Source organism: Myotis lucifugus, unplaced genomic scaffold, assembly GCF_000147115.1.
Source record: "Myotis lucifugus unplaced genomic scaffold, Myoluc2.0 scaffold_313, whole genome shotgun sequence".
NCBI lineage: Eukaryota > Metazoa > Chordata > Mammalia > Chiroptera > Vespertilionidae > Myotis > Myotis lucifugus.
In genome coordinates, this window is record NW_005871361.1 from 881699 (window position 1) to 897384 (window position 15686).

The 15686-nt window shown below is 40.8% G+C and overlaps 2 protein-coding genes across 6 annotated transcripts in view; one reads left to right on the forward strand and one right to left on the reverse strand.

The window, feature by feature from the left end:
• The window catches only part of PAAF1 (proteasomal ATPase associated factor 1), a 25979-nt gene extending 16578 nt beyond the window's left edge, over window positions 1-9401 (reverse strand). Inside the window, exons 1-5 of one of the 3 annotated variants that reach the window (XM_023764027.1) lie at window positions 9297-9354; window positions 9015-9124; window positions 7343-7383; window positions 5788-5891; window positions 1421-1510 (exon numbers count right to left, since the gene is read on the reverse strand). In XM_023764027.1, the coding sequence (XP_023619795.1) occupies window positions 1421-1510; window positions 5788-5891; window positions 7343-7383; window positions 9015-9058 (279 nt within the window). In that variant the 5' untranslated portion in view covers window positions 9059-9124; window positions 9297-9354. Of the gene's footprint in view, window positions 1-1420; window positions 1511-5787; window positions 5892-7342; window positions 7384-8175; window positions 8335-9014; window positions 9125-9296 lie in introns of those variants that run through there. The other 2 variants (XM_006100458.3, XM_023764028.1) reach the window with 2 other exon arrangements.
• LOC102437434 (cytochrome c oxidase assembly factor 4 homolog, mitochondrial) overlaps window positions 9357-15686 on the forward strand; it is a 26409-nt gene continuing 20079 nt past the window's right edge. Inside the window, exons 1-2 of one of the 3 annotated variants that reach the window (XM_014465902.2) lie at window positions 9357-9620; window positions 12031-12509. In XM_014465902.2, coding sequence (XP_014321388.1) covers window positions 12043-12297 — 255 coding nt within the window. In that variant the 5' untranslated portion in view covers window positions 9357-9620; window positions 12031-12042 and the 3' untranslated portion in view covers window positions 12298-12509. Of the gene's footprint in view, window positions 9621-9646; window positions 9965-12030; window positions 12510-15686 lie in introns of those variants that run through there. The other 2 variants (XR_002832066.1, XM_023764029.1) reach the window with 2 other exon arrangements.

Sequence of the window (15686 nt, forward strand, 5' to 3'; positions counted from 1 at the left end):
GCTGTGCCCACAAGTCAGTATGTTTTACAGAGTAAATGTAGAGCAAAGGTTGAATGAGTAGATCAGTTAAACTGAGGTCAGTCAGAACATACCAAAAGCCTTATAATTTGCATTCCCTGTGACTCAGCAACTCCACTTTTATAAGGTAAACTAATTTCTTCCTATCTTTGTGAAGAAAGGGTTAGCTATATCATCAAAATAGGAATGGATGAACTCAAAATATCTGAATGTCCAGTAATGTAAGATTGGAAAAACAAATTATATTAAAATCAGACAGTGGAATACTATGCAGCTCTTAAAAGAATACATAGAAAGATGGCATAGGCCCTAGCCAATTTGGCTCAGTGGATAGAGAGTTGGCCCATGGACTGAAGGGTCCTGGGTTCGATTTAGGTCAAAGGTACATACCTGGGTTATGGGCTCGATCCCCAGTGGGGTGTGTGCAGGAGGCAGCTGATCACTGATTTTCTCTCATCATTGATGTTTCTATCTCTCCTTCTCCCTTTCTCTCAGAAATCAATAAAAATATATTTTAAAAAAAGAAAGAAAAATGGCATAGGATGATGTACATAATATATTATTAAAGAAATTAAAGAATAAAAAGCAAGTTATAAAATAGCAGGTACTGTAAAACCTATTTTGGTGAAATATTTAAAGAAAAAAGATTGAGAGGAACAAGTAAAATAATGATAAAGCTTAGCATGATGCTGGCACATAGTAAACAATAAACGTTAGCTATTACTATCATGATTTTTCTTAATAAAGGCTAAGCAACAAAAGTTCACAGTGGTTATTTTTAGGGTATAGAAAAAATGAGTGATTCACTTTGTTTTCTAGTTCTTAAATTTTCATCCCTAAATATATATTTGTTTTTGCAATAAGGGGAAAAAATAGCTATTTTAAAAATCTACCTATCACACAATAAGAAGTGGAAGGCTTTAATATAACCAGTTTATCTACATATTTCTCACTTCTGCTTTCAAAAGCCCATGGTAGTAGAAAGGGCTTTATCACAAAGATATTTGAAAATTATTCCTCAATAAGTTATAGTCAGAATTTTGAGAAAATGTCTCTGTCCTGTAATCAAAGGGACAAAAATATGAGCAGTGGCAAATTATGCAAACATCAGTTACAACCACCATTATCCAAAACCCAGTAAGTAGCTCTGCTAAAACATGTATAAGAAAATTTCATTTCAAAATTCCTTTCTCTAAGATTATCAGAGTGGATTTGTACATATAATCTATGTGGTCCCAAGTACCAGTTTTGTTTAACATTATCATACTTCATCAGCTGTTACCTTATAATCAAAGAAGTGAACCACATTAATTATGAGTGTTTATAGCACTGTAAACAAAAAGATAAAAAGAAAAATTAATTAATGATATTACATTTCTCCTCATTTTATCAAAATACTTACACTCTTTGCATGAATTCTGGAAAAAGTAGTGTATGGTGTCAAAAACTTCGAAGATGCATTTTCCTTTGGACATGAAATATGAATGCTTTTCTAAACAGAGAGGAAAAGATGAAATACATCAGTAAAGCTACTCCAATGAAATTAAAGCCTCGTAAAGAAAACATAAGAACAGGAAATTCTCACCTTTTAAGTGTGTCCTCTCTAATCCTCCTCCCCCAGCCCACAAAACTATCACTCCCTAATAGAGTAGTAGTCCTTTCACTGCAGGGGCTGCAATGTAATTGGAATCACTGAGATGCCATTATCTTTTTATGTTAAGACAAATCAACAATAAAATACAGCTGACAAACATGAGAACATTACTTTTTAGAAGAAAATTTAATACCAGCACTCTTAATTAGCAGTGGGGCAAGGAACAGGATCAAGAGATGTGAGGAAACAGCATCAGCACTGAAACCTAGACTAAAGGACTAGTCTAAAAGTAAACTTGCTGCCTGTAAGAACGTTTAGGAAAAAATGTAGACTACTACCATCTACAGTTACCAGAGAAAACTGGTCAAGTAAATCGTGGTACACTCTTCCAATGCGTAGGGCCTGGTCAGGCTTGCAGTGCCCATTCCCACGTAGGACTTACACTGGCTGTACATGTTTATAGACTGGTCATCATCACATCCATAGCAGTATTATGACTCCCCATGTTTTGCCTGGTCATTATCACATATCTTTCAGCTACTCTGGCAAGATAACACTAGTGACAGAGTAAGAAATTATACCTCGAACCAGATGTTAGATTCAGGTGACATGATTTGCCAAAGGCAGCCTTCGTAACCATTACAAGTAAGTACGTTGGTATTTCAAGGTAGTATGTGTAGAGGTATAAAAGGCTTAAGAAACCTTCCTCAAGGATTTGATAAGACAATTCCTTACTCTAAGCAGCAGGATACCAACACGATCGTCTCAGGGCATAGCTCCTATACACAGCTGAGGAGTTGCACTCTCCAAATGGCCCCAAACCTATTATCTCTTCCATAGAAGTACTTCAAAGTTTCTGAAAATTTTCCTGGACAATGAAAATGTCTTCAATAATCAAGATTTTCAGAACTTCTTTATAAGGCTAATCTATGTACAACAAGCACAGTCCTCACAGTTCATTAGAAAGAACAGTTTAAAGAACAGTTTCAAAGTCATAATATTGTTATCATTGAAAATCAATACGCTCTTATTAAAAGTCTTCTACGCCTTTAAAAACACAATTAGAATATCTATACAAACAGTACTTCCTTAGCCAGCATATCTATGCCTGGCTGCCTGCAGGCCTTTCATTAAATGAGTTTTTGCTTCTAACCGCGTGACAAAGCCCACACGCTGCCAGAGCGCTGACCTGGATTTGGAATTGTCTCCTGTACCCAAAACTAAAGCGTCAGCTAAACTCTCCTTGATAAATACTCACACCAAGCAAGGATGCAGGGGCTCTGAGAGCTTAGTGTTCAGGCCTCTGTAAGTATTGGCTTGCTCTCAGAAGAGTTCATTTCCTTGGGCTAATTACGTGAAAGAATTCAAGAATCAGTGGTTTTCTCCTGCTTATCAATCCTGCAAATCAACCTTTAACCCATAAACATACTATGAAGGAAGATAAATGTTGAACTACCTTCCAATGTCAGCAGTAGAGAGTCATGCTATTAATGAAAATATTTTAAAGAAAAGCTGCAGGAGGTATCAAAACATACAGAATTTAGGGGTGAGGGGATAGGAGGGGAGTGTGAGTATTCCACACTAAGGTAAAATTCAAAGTCAAACTTTTTATCTTCTGGGGTTAGGTTTTTAAGCATACTAACAGGTCTGTTTTAAAGAAAAATGTAGCAACATCAAGTAACAAAGTGACTCATGGCAGTTAGGAAACAAATGAATGTTCAACCATAAGCACTTACTGTCTGACCCAACAGGTACACAGCAGAAATTAACAATGATGTTGGAAGATAAGAATTGTATCAGGGCCTGAGTATGAAGGGAAAAAAGGAAGTCAGCACCTAGGCTATGGGTGGATACCTGTGAAATACCTGGGAAAAATGTAGGCTTGCAAGGTGGTATTATACTTTTAGTTAGACATATTTTGGGTTTCAATTCCGACATGCAGTCTAACTAGCTTTGATTATTAGGGGTTAATGAGTCTGTTTATCTACAAAATGGACATTGAAAATGCTAATCCCAAATGCTGTTATTCTGATAAACAACAATAACTCCATTTTTGTAATATTCTAGTTTCATTCATATACAGTCTCACTCCCCACTAATCAGCCTATGAGGTAGAATATTATCTCAGGTTTTTTGTTGTTGTTTTAAAATATATTTTTATTGATTTCAGAGAGGAAGGGAGAGGGAGATAGAAACATCAATGATGAGAGAGAATCATTGATCAGCTGCCTCCTGCATGCCCCACACTGAGGATCGAGCCTGCAACCCGGGCATGTGTCCTTAACAGAATTGAACCCGGGACTCTTCAGTCTACAGGCTGACGCTCTACCTACTGAGCCAAACCAGCTAGGGCTTATCTCTGTTTTATAGATGAGATGAGAAAACTGAGACTCAGGGAACTAAGTTATTTGTCCAAGATAATATTTTTTCTTTTTTAAAAATTTGAATTTATTGGTGTGACACTGATTAATAAAATTATATAGGTTTCAGGTGTATAATTCTATATAGTATACCATTTGTGTATTACACTGCATGTTCACCACCCTAAGTCAAGTCTCCTTCTATCATCATTTATTCCCCTTTACCCTGTTCTACATCCCTCTGGTAATCACCTTACTGTTGTTTGTCTATGAGCTTGTCCAAAAACATATTGCTAGTAAGTGTCAGAGTTAACTATGAGTTGGACTCATCTTTTGACACTTTCTACAATTCCATAGCTGTCTATAAAAAATAATATATAAGATATATAATAACATGTAGCCTATCACCCTGCAGAGGGTAATGAATGAACATTTGCTAAACATCTTATGTAAAAAAAAAACAATGGTTTTTCTATTCTTGTCAGAATACCAGAAATGTTTTACAACTAGAAAAGTTTAATTACATAAAATAAAAAGGAAAAAGAGTTTACCCATCTCACCAGAGCATACTGACTGCAGCCAACAGAATGAGTAAAGAAAGTCAGGTCATGGGTTCTCAAAGACCAATGAGAAAAACTATTAAGTACTTGTGAAGGCCTAGGTCTTCATCAAGGCCTAGCCAGACATATTATATTGCTCTGCCATACAATAAGGTAGATACTAGCCATATAAGGTTATTAAACACTTAAAATGTGGCCAATACATATGAGGAACTGAATTTTTAATTTTTATTTAAAGTTTAATTTAAAAGTTAATAGTTGATTCAGTTATCAGAAAACTTTTTAAGTATGTGAATCTATGTTTTCAACTGTAAATCTTTAAAACCTAAACACATCATCAAGTATTTCCAATAAAAAAATTAGAGTCTATGCCTACCTGGTATGGCTCAATGGTTGACTGTCAACCTATGACCTATGAACCAGTTGCAGGAGGCAGCTGATCAATGATTCTATGTCATCATTGATGTTTCTATCTCTCTCTCCCTCTACCTTCTTCTCTGAAATCAATAAAAATATATTTTAAAAAAATAATTTCATTAATTACAGATAGAAATAATGTTTTAGATATATTGGGCTAAACAAAGCCAAAAACAAAACAAAAAACACCAAAAAAAACAGAACATATTCATACATATATATTTTTTTTCAACCACAACCCAAAGGGAATCTTTATGGAATATAAATTAAGAATATTGGCCCTGGCCGGATAACTCAGTTGGTTAGAGCATCATCCCAATATGCCAAGTTTGCGGGTTTGATCCCCAGTTAGGGCACATACAAGAAGCAACCAGTACATGCATAAATAAGTGGAACAACAAATCGATGTTTCTCACTTTCCCTCCCTCTCTCTCTCTAAAATAAATAAATAAAAACTTAAAAAATTTGAGGATACTGAACTTCTGGAAAATATTTGCAATATGCACGATAAATGAAAGTTAAATAAAATATATTATTAAAATTAATTTCACTTGTTTCTTTTAGGCTACTAGAAAATTTAAAATTATATATGTGGCTCACATTATTTATCTACAGAAAAACACTGATACAAGGGAAGAGGAAGTTTGACTACATCTAAATGTATATGTAACTACAAAAAAAAAACTTTGACATTCAAAGGCAGTAAAAACTGTGATTGTTGTACAAATGACGTGGGGATGACACTGATACACAGATAACAGTATAAATATTTAAAGTAGATGTATAGGCACTACCGTATATATGAACATGGTGCCATCTAGAAGACATAAAAACCTACCTTGCTTATTTCATTCACAATAAATCCTTCCGAAGCTGTAATCTCTGGGATACCATCGAGGCCAATTCCTTGACAAGTTAGGCTGCCATACAAAGTTGGTTTTCCTATATAGCACAAAAGAAGAATGCCTTAAAAAATAGTAAGGATTTAACATTTTTCTCCTTGAAGACCCAATTCAGGCAACTGTATAGATGGTAGGATATTGGGTAATACAAGAAAAACAGGTCCTGGTGTTAAAAATGAGGCGAAGTGGAAAGAATACTTGCTTAAGCAAAGCTAATTTGGGAGAAATATACTCAAGGGCTAAAAACTAGAGACAAAGATTTTGAGATACAATGTACTATTTGTAGAGAAAGCTACCAATGTGATCTAAACTTAAGTTTTACTGGCTGTGAAATGGCATTCTTCCAGGATGAAAGGTGAAGATCAACATAAATGTATGTGTTTATCCACACTATATAAATATAATACATAGTAAAGAGTTAAGCTTCATTAATCTGGAAAATGTACTTAAGTAGAACACTGCTTTTGCAGTAATATGGGCTAAATAAGATATAATCCTACACAAACATATGTAGATGGTAGAATGAAGTTAAAAACATTCTTTTCTAATTCCTTTCTGCACCATATATGTATATATATGTATACTAGAGGCCTGGTGCACGAAGTTCGTGCACGGGTAAGGTCCCTAGGCCTGGCTGGCGATCAGGGCCGATCGGGGTCTTCCAGCTGCCAACTGGGGCCTTCCTTCCCCCGGGGGCCTTCCCCCAGCTGCAGCCTTCCTTTATTTTGCGACCCCAGCTGCAGCCTTCCTTTATTCTGTGCCACCTGCTGGTGGTCAGCACATGTCATAGCGAGCGGTCGAACTCCCAGTTGGTCGTTAGCCTTTTATTATATAGGATATATATGTATATGTATATGTATATGTATATGTATATGTATATATACACTTCTATAACAGCCCATAATACCCTGTTTCACATTTCTGACCTCCTACTAGACTGTGAAGTCCTAGAGTTCAGAAAGTAGCAGGTTGCTATAAATTATTCAGCAAATAACTATTGGTACAAAACTAAAATTCTAGGAGTAAGAGGAAAGTAAAAACCATCATGGATTCAGAGTGGGGGGCATCCTAGAGAGGGTGAGTCTTTGAAAGAAAGATAGGACTAGGCAGGAGATAAGGGAAAGGAAACTCCAAGTCAGGGAAGGGGCATGTCAACAACAAAAGAAAGAACAAGGAGAAAGGAGTAATCAATTAATATACTAGTTTGGTTACAACCGTCATGGAAAAGGTAGCTGAAGGACGTTAATAGAGGAACTCACAATCTAGGGTAGAAGTTTGGACTAGAGAAGATCTAGTGAAGATTTTGGTAAGGAAGTGGCATGAAATGCTAGTTCAGAAATATGCCGCAAAAATAGGATTGAGGAATTCTGTTTTTTGTCCCATTCCATGAGTACTGTGCAAGGACTCTCGGCCAGGAGAAAGTAGGAAGCTTTCTTCGGGGATAGCTTTCTCTTCCTCTAAAGGGAATGCGTACAGATTTAAGGATATTACCTGGGGGGTGACAGCTCAGCCAGGCCTCCCCTTCATCCTTCCTATGAAGAAAGACAAAGCCCCATTAGGCTCACTCAACACTGAAAAGGATGCCAAAGATGCAAGGGGGAAAAAGTTAACATAATTTCCAATTTGGCCATAGTACACAGGCATGATCTAGTCCAGTGATGGCGAACCTATGACACGCGTGTCAGAGGTGACACGCGAACTCATTTTTTTGGTTGATTTTTCTTTGTTAAATGGCATTTAAATATATAAAATAAATATCAAAAATATAAATCTTTGTTTTACTATGGTTGCAAAATCAAAAAATTTCTATATGTGACATGGCACCAGAGTTAAGTTAGGGTTTTTCAAAATGCTGACACGCTGAGCTCAAAAGGTTCACCATCACTGATCTAGTCTAACACCCCATCCAGGCATAGATTATTCTAAGACAAACTTTGTTTACTTGTTGAAGAACTATTTGTGGATTAAGTGTCTAATGCATATAATGGAGTTTACTATTCATTAATAGCTGCACAGCTTTGAAACATAAAGAATATATTACACTTCGATCATTGGGGGATTACTGTAAGCCAGACCCTGTGCAAGGCACTTTGCATATAGCATTAGTAATCTTCACAATTTAACAAGATATCTTTTATTATTTCCATGTTAAAGATTAAAAAAACAACAACTGTAGCTCAGAGAGACGTGACCTGCCCAAGGTCACCTACCTATGAAGCAGGAACTGAAACCTGACTAGTATAGAAGGTCTGTGTTCTACCACCTTACAGACTTTTTTCATGTTTTAGAATGCACCTCCCCAATCATTCAAATCGATATCTCACCTAGGGTACAGGAAAGGGCAGAAGCTTTAGGTGGCCAGCAACTATCAGTTATTTGCTGCACAATCCTGGGCAAGTTTCTTCCTCTGATTCCGATCCTGCATTCTCTCATAGGCACCTCGTGGCCCTCAATAAATGTTAGTGTTCTTCCTTTATTATTTATCACACATTCTGTGTTGCAGTAAGTAACGGGTTATTTCACTTTAGCCCACTTAGTAAGGTGTAAGTTTCTTTTTTAAAAAAATATATTTTATTGATTTTTTTTACAGAGAGGAAGGGAGAGAGATAGAGAGTTAGAAACATCGATGAGAGAGAAACGTCAATCAGCTGCCTCCTGCACGCCCCCTACTGGGGATGTGCCCACAACCAAGGTACATGCCCCCGACCGGAATCGAACCCGGGACCCTTCAGTCCGCAGGCCGACGCTCTATCCGCTGAGCCAAACCGGTCAGGGCAGGTGTAAGTTTCTTAAATGCAGGAGTGTTATTCATCTTCACCACTGTTTCAATGTGAAAAACCTTATTAGGAATCATAGTTGCCATTCATGGCACTGCAGTACTCATCCTGGTGCTAGAGAAATAAATATCTGTTAAAGAAATGAACGGTTTGCTGTGCATTCCCCATTAAACTGTCAGCTCGAGGGCAGGAGCCACCCCTTCAGCGTGGAGTACACGTCTGAACTGCACCTGAACAGCACCGCGCATCCACCTAGGTCGGCGTTCGGACACGGTCGGTGCTCCCTGGTTCACTGAACACCACGGTCCAATATGACAGACACACCCAGACAGTGTGGTGGTGGCGAGGGCTGGGACTTTCGCAAATAGCTGACGATCAACAAATACCTGGGCCTCCTGCCTCCCAGCTGTCCTGTCTTTCTCCAACTCATTGATCCTCGTTCTGATGCTGGAAACTCACAGCGCTTATGTGTCCCCTTAGCCTCGGGATAGCTCTTCTGAGAATGAAAACCAATGACCATGTGGGTTTGAGACTTCTAGACCCAGTTCTCCCTCAACAATTGGTGAGGTAACGCCTATGAATAGATATCCTGGGTCGGGCCTGGGTCTCCACGAAAAGACCACAATCACTACCCGCCTCCTTTGTCCCGGTTCTAGGATTGCATTCACCTGAGGGCTTGGGCCCAGTCGCTCTGAATCCGCAAAGGCGCCGCCATCTTGACCACACCTCCACCAACCCGCCTCTTCCGCTCTCTCCCGGAAGTGGCTCCTCCGAAAGGGCTGTGGCGAGTGCGGGGGGGCGGGATCCACACCGAGAGGCCACCAATGAAAATGCGCGGCGGGACCTTCCTCTCCGTCCTCGCCACCCGGTTCCCACGCGCGCGCGCGCTCCTCGCAGAGGCTGGCTCCCGGCAGGAGGCTCGGAAGCGTTCCCGGTGCGTGCCAAGCGGACGTGCGGGAGCGCGCGTTTAGGGCCTCTCGTCTGCCTTTTCGGTGAGCACCGCCCGCCGCGTCCTTGCTCGGTGAAGCGTGACGGGCACTGCGAGGGCGCAGGGCCACCTGCATTTCTCTGCGTCGCCATTCTTCCCCTGCCTTCCCCATCCCGACCAGCTTCCCATTCCAGCTGCCGACCCCCTAGCCCGCCCTGATCCCTGAGCAGGGAGGGGTCTTCCTCTTTTTACTCCAGGGGAGACTGAAGCAGGGATGAGGTGGGGAAAGAGCAGGGTGGCACCTACGGAGTCCCGGGGTAGCCCAAGCATTTGGCATCATTACGTTAACGCTGCAGTAGTTCTGTGACTTACATGTTCCTTACGGAGGAAACGGAAAAAGACTGCCGGGTAAAGCGTTGCCTGTATTCGAACCCGGATTTCTTGGCTTAGGATTTAAGGCACTTTTCTTTCCCCTGTGTTTGCTCTAAGGTTTGCTCCTTGCCTTTAAAGAGCTCACAGTGTAGTAAGAAGAGGAAACGTGTGCAGTAATAGGGACGATCATTATTGAACTCTGGACGGGCCAGGCTCCTTTACCTGCGTTATCTCATTTAGTCTTTAACAATCCTGTGGGGTATATATTATCTCTATTTTTCAAGAGAAATTACGAAGTGATTTGCTCCAAGTCACCCAATACATGAGTGAAAAAGCTAGTTTCCAACCCAAGTCTGTTTCAAAGCCCATTTTCTTTTCTCTCTTTTTAAAGAAAATACATTTTATTGATTTTTTTACAGAGAGGAAGAGAGAGGGATAGAGAGTCAGAAACATCGATGAGAGAGAAACATTGATCAGCTGCCTCCTGCACACTCCCTACTGGGGATGTGCCCGCAACCAAGGTACATGCCCTTGACCAGAATCGAACCCGGGACCCTTGAGTCCGCAGGCCGACCCTCTATCCACTGAGCCAAACCGGCCAGGGCTCAAAGCCCATTTTCCCCTTCCTCAGGTTATACTGCCCCAAAGCAAGTGAGTTTTATGTAGGGCTGTGGAGTTGCTTAGATCCTTCTGGTCCCTTCCCCATTGCCCTCTAAGCGCCCTAACTTGGCTGACAGGCCTGGCTGTGATCAGATGCTTTCTCATCTTGCCGGTTTCATTTGCTTTGTTTTCTCCTCATACTCTGTTCTCCAGTCACACAGCACTTTCCCTTCTTCCCATGTGTCAAATTCTCTTTCAACCCCACCCCCGCCCCCGTTCTTCATGGACAGGAGTCTTCTTCCTTTCCATCTCTGGTTAATTCCTATTCATTCTCCAAGTGTCAGTTTACAAATCACTTCCTCTATCTGTGTCTGGATTAGGTATCTCCCCTGTGTCCCGCAGCTGAGCTATCTGTGCACAGTGTACAGTAAACTGCCTGTTTACTCGTCTGGACTGTAAATTCCGTGAAGGCAGGGACTGTATCTCTGGTCACTCCTCTGTCCTCAGCTCTAGAATAGTGCCTGGTACATGGTAGGTGCTCAGTGATCATTTGTCGAATAAGCCAGAGAGACACAGGGAAGGTATTAAGCAGTTCTAGTTTCTTTATAGCCTGTCATGGTGAAATTTGTACAAAGGCTGAGATAATTTCTCGTCAAGTCTTTCTAAGTTCTCTCTGTATGCTACCTCCTACTCGGTGTTCTGCAGCAGATGATCTTGGAAGAAGTTTGGGCAAATACACGTCACATTACTAAGTACTCTCAGCTTACAGACTCCTCTCTTGCCCTGGCCACTGCATGCTGTACATTACAGCCACACAACTCTCCATTACTCCCGTTTGTCAAACCCTACACATTCTTGAGTATTAAACTTTGTTCTTCTCCAGCCATAGAATAAGGCCAATATAAGAAAAGAAGAGCCAAACCGGTTTGGCTCAGTGGATGGAGCGTCAGCCTGCGGACTGAAGGGTCCCAGGTTCGATTCCGGTCAAGGGCATGTACCTTGGTTGCGGGCACATCCCCAGTAGGAGGTGTGCAGGAGGCGGCTGGTCGATGTTTCTCTCTCATCGATGTTTCTAACTCTCTATCCCTCTCCCTCCCTCTCTGTAAAAAATCAATGAAAATATATTTAAAAAAAGAAAAAGAAAAGAAGAGAGATTCTTTAGGGGGTGAATCAGAGATTGCGTCTCCAGGAAGGTGACATTTCACCTAATTCAAATTCCATTAGCAGAATCCATTCCAGCTTATTGTTGTTCTAAGCATTCTCACATACTTTATCTCATTCCGTTTAGTTCAAACCATTTTGTAGGCCTGCTCTCTGCCAGGCCTAGTGCTGAGGACACTAAGTTGGATCAGGCCCATTATCTGTCCTCAAGTAGCTTAGTCTCCAGAGAGAGACATAAGCATCAATAGGCTATAACAGTGCAGTGGTCAGTGTTATTTATAACAGAGGAATCCCATATATAATCATGTTCCTCCTCTAACCTTGCCTCCATTGCTGTCTAGAGATTCCCAAAGATGTCATCTCAAGGACATACTTGGGCCCGTCAGGTGAAGAAAGAGGGTGAGGAAGAGGACCCCCTGGACCTGCTGATCTCCCGCTCTGGCTGTGCTGCTTCCCACTATGCAGTGCAGGAGTGCATGGCCCAGCACCAGGACTGGCGACAGTGCCAGCCACAGGTGCAGGCCTTCAAGGACTGCATGAGTGAACAGCAGGCAAGACGGCGAGAGGAGCTGCAGAGGAGGAAGGAGCAAGACAGTACCCACAGCTGAGCCCCCAAACCATCTATCCCCAGAGGATGGCCTGCAGAAACTAGCACCCAGACAAATCCTAAATAGTGGAAGTGTGGGCCAAAAGGTATAAAACTCCGGGATAGTCTTTGGGATTGGGGTTGAGAGCCAGGCAGCCATGGGCTTGGACATGACTGTCATAAAGAAAGAGCTGTCATATTTTATTTGTTTAAAAATCTTTATTGTTGAAAGTATTACAGATGTCTTCCTTTTATCCCCCATTAATCCCTTCCACCCTACTTCTCCCCCCACCCCACCTTCACTGCACCATAGTCCATGTCCATGAATTATGCATATAAATTATTTGGTTAATATCTTCCCTCCCCCCTCCCCCCATAGCTGTCTTATTTTTATGGTGAGACCCACACATCCTCACTCATCTTATTCCACGAATATTAAATATTGACCAATATTTGTCATGTAAAACAAAGAGTGGGGTTAAGGCATGTTCTTCTACCCTACATCTTGGGTCAGTGTGCCAAGTACTGAGCTAATTACATGGACATTGAATGTTAGAAGTAAATTCACAATCTAAAGGTAAATTGGTTACCTAATATGTCTTCACCTATTCAGTCATTGGTTCAACAATAGCCAGTTTTCCTCAGACCTCACATGCCAGGCACTGTTGGAAACTGATGGGACAAATAATATGATCTTTGCCTTCATGTCTAGTTTGAGAGACAAATTAAACAACACTGGAACAACTAAATAATTCCTGCAATGATATAAATGACTTTAATAAGTTGTTCTGGATGTTTCGTTTGATCTAATAGAAGGGAGAAAGCAAATATGGGGGAAAAAACATTGAGTGACTCTCATATGCTAAAGTCTATTGAATTAACAGATGTAGAGTCTGACCTCAACACACTCCCAACCAAACAAACACACAATGTTGGCTTGACGTTTAAAAAGTACATTTAACATAAAACACAGATTTTTCCGCTTTTGAAAAATAGGGAAGCTGTCAACATGGAGCTTATATTCCTACTTGACAACAATTTGCTGGAGCTAAATATGGTTTCTCTTAGGTGGTTGCATTCTCTGGCTCATGAATTGCCACCACTTCTCATTTTGTTTCCATGGAATTATATTACCCATTCTGTTACTTTCTGCCTATCCCTGTAAGGCACTGACTGTCCTGTGCAAAGGGACGTATGCTGTCATCATCGTCAGTAATATTTCTTGTGTGTGTGTATCACATATCACATTTTATTTTATATCTATATAAATTAGAAGTACAAATCTGAAGTACAGTAGCACCTAACACTACCTTTGTGTGTTGGTATTTGGGGAGGAGAGAAAGAGAAAAGAGGGGAGAAGATAGGAATACCAGTTTAAAGAACAATAAAATCCAATTTCAGCCTTCAAGCAGAAGGGGCTGACTGGAGATATATATATATATATATATATATATATATATATATATATATATATATAGAGAGAGAGAGAGAGAGAGAGAGAGAGAGAGAGAGAGAGAGATGAATCTGTGTTAAGTGCTGTGGGTCATCAGAAGGAGTACTGGGGACGAGTTTTCAACAAGAATCTCAAAAAGAGTTAAAGATAAAGTAGGTATTACCTATTTGTAACATATATAACAGGAAGGATTACCATCTGTAGCAAATAAAAAGTACCATCTGTAGCAAATAAAAAGTATCTAGAATTCAATAAGAAAAAGCAAACAGCCCTAGCCAGCTTGGCTCAGTGGATAGAGCATCGGCCTGCGGACTGAAGGGTCCCAGGTTCGATTCCGGCCAAGGGCACGTGCCTGTTTTTCGGGCTCGATCCCCAGTAGGGGACTTTCAGGAGGTAGCCGATCAATGATTCTCTCATCATTGATGTTTCTATCTATCTCTCCTCCCTTCCTCTCTGAAATCAATAAAGAAATATATTGAAAAAGCAAACAGCCCAGTTGAAAAGTGAACAAAGTTAAATATACCTCCACAGCCCAGCTAGTGTTGCTCAGTGATTGAGCATTGACCCATGAACTAGGAGGTCGCCAGTTCAGTTCAGGCCAGGGCACATGCCTGGGTTGTGAGGGCATGCAGAAGGCAGTCAATCGATGTTTTTCTTTCATCAATATTTCTATCTCCCTCTTCCTCTCTAAAATCAATAAAAAAATTAAAAATCAATAAATATACCCACACAATAGGAAAATGTAAATATATTCTGCATCACTGATAGTAAGTCAAATGTAGATTTTAAAAAGTTTTATTATCGATCCTCTTGGCAAAAATCGAAGTATTTATAGTGCTTCTAGCAGAGAGGATGGGTGAAAGGACCTCCAAACCAGCTATGTGGAGGTAGCAAGTTTTGGAGGGTTACAGCTATAACAGAGCTAATGCTGGATGGGTAACAATATATTTAGGCAAAGGGTGCTTAAACCTTTTTCCTCAAGTAAATGAAAATAAATCCTATTTAATAGGCATACTAAAAGAATTAAATGAGATAATATATAAGTAATAATAAAAATTGTTAGCATTTATTGAACTACAGTGGGGCCTTGACTTATGAGTTTAATTCGTTCCGTGACCGAGCTCGTAACTCAAATTACTTGTATGTCAAATCAATTTTCACCATTACAATGAATTGAATGCTGGGCTGATGTTGTGGCGTTCACTGTGACATTTGCTGTGCCAACTAGCGGTGGGGTATCTGAAGCTGGCTTGTAACCCGAATTTTAGCTCGCAACTCAAAGCAAAAAAATCGGCCGAGAGACGCTCGTATCTCACTCGTTCGTCGGGACACTCGTAAGTCAAGGCCCCACTGTATTAGAGGCCCAGTGCACAAAATTCGTGCATGGAGGGGGGAGGGTCCCCTCAACCTAGCCTGCACCCTCTCCAATCTGGGACCCCTTGGGGGATGTCTGACTGCCGGTTTAGGCCCGATCCCTGGGACATCCCTCTCACAATCCTGGACTGCTGGCTACTAACCGCTCACCTGCCTGCCTGCCTGCCTGGTTGCCCCTCACTAACCCACCTACCAGCCGGGTTTCCCCACACAGCCTGCTGCTCGGTCATTTGGTTGCCCCTCACTAACCCCTCCTCTAGCCTGGTCGCCTCATGCAGCCTGTTCAGTCGTCAGTTCGGTTGTGATAGTCGCTTAGGCTTTTATATAGATAAACTAATATTTATGGAGCATTTAACCAGGCTGTCTGGTTCCAGAGTCTGTGCTCTCATTCCCTGTGATATGCTTTCAAATCCCACTATGCCACTTACTAGCTGGGCGATTTGGGGCAAATTACCTAACATCTCAGGCTCTTTTTTTTCTTCTAGAAAAATATAGTTATAATGCCTTTTGCATAGGCCTCACAACTAATAAATGTAGTCCTTCCTCATAGGGTTGTAGAAAGAATGAGTTAATATTGGTACAGG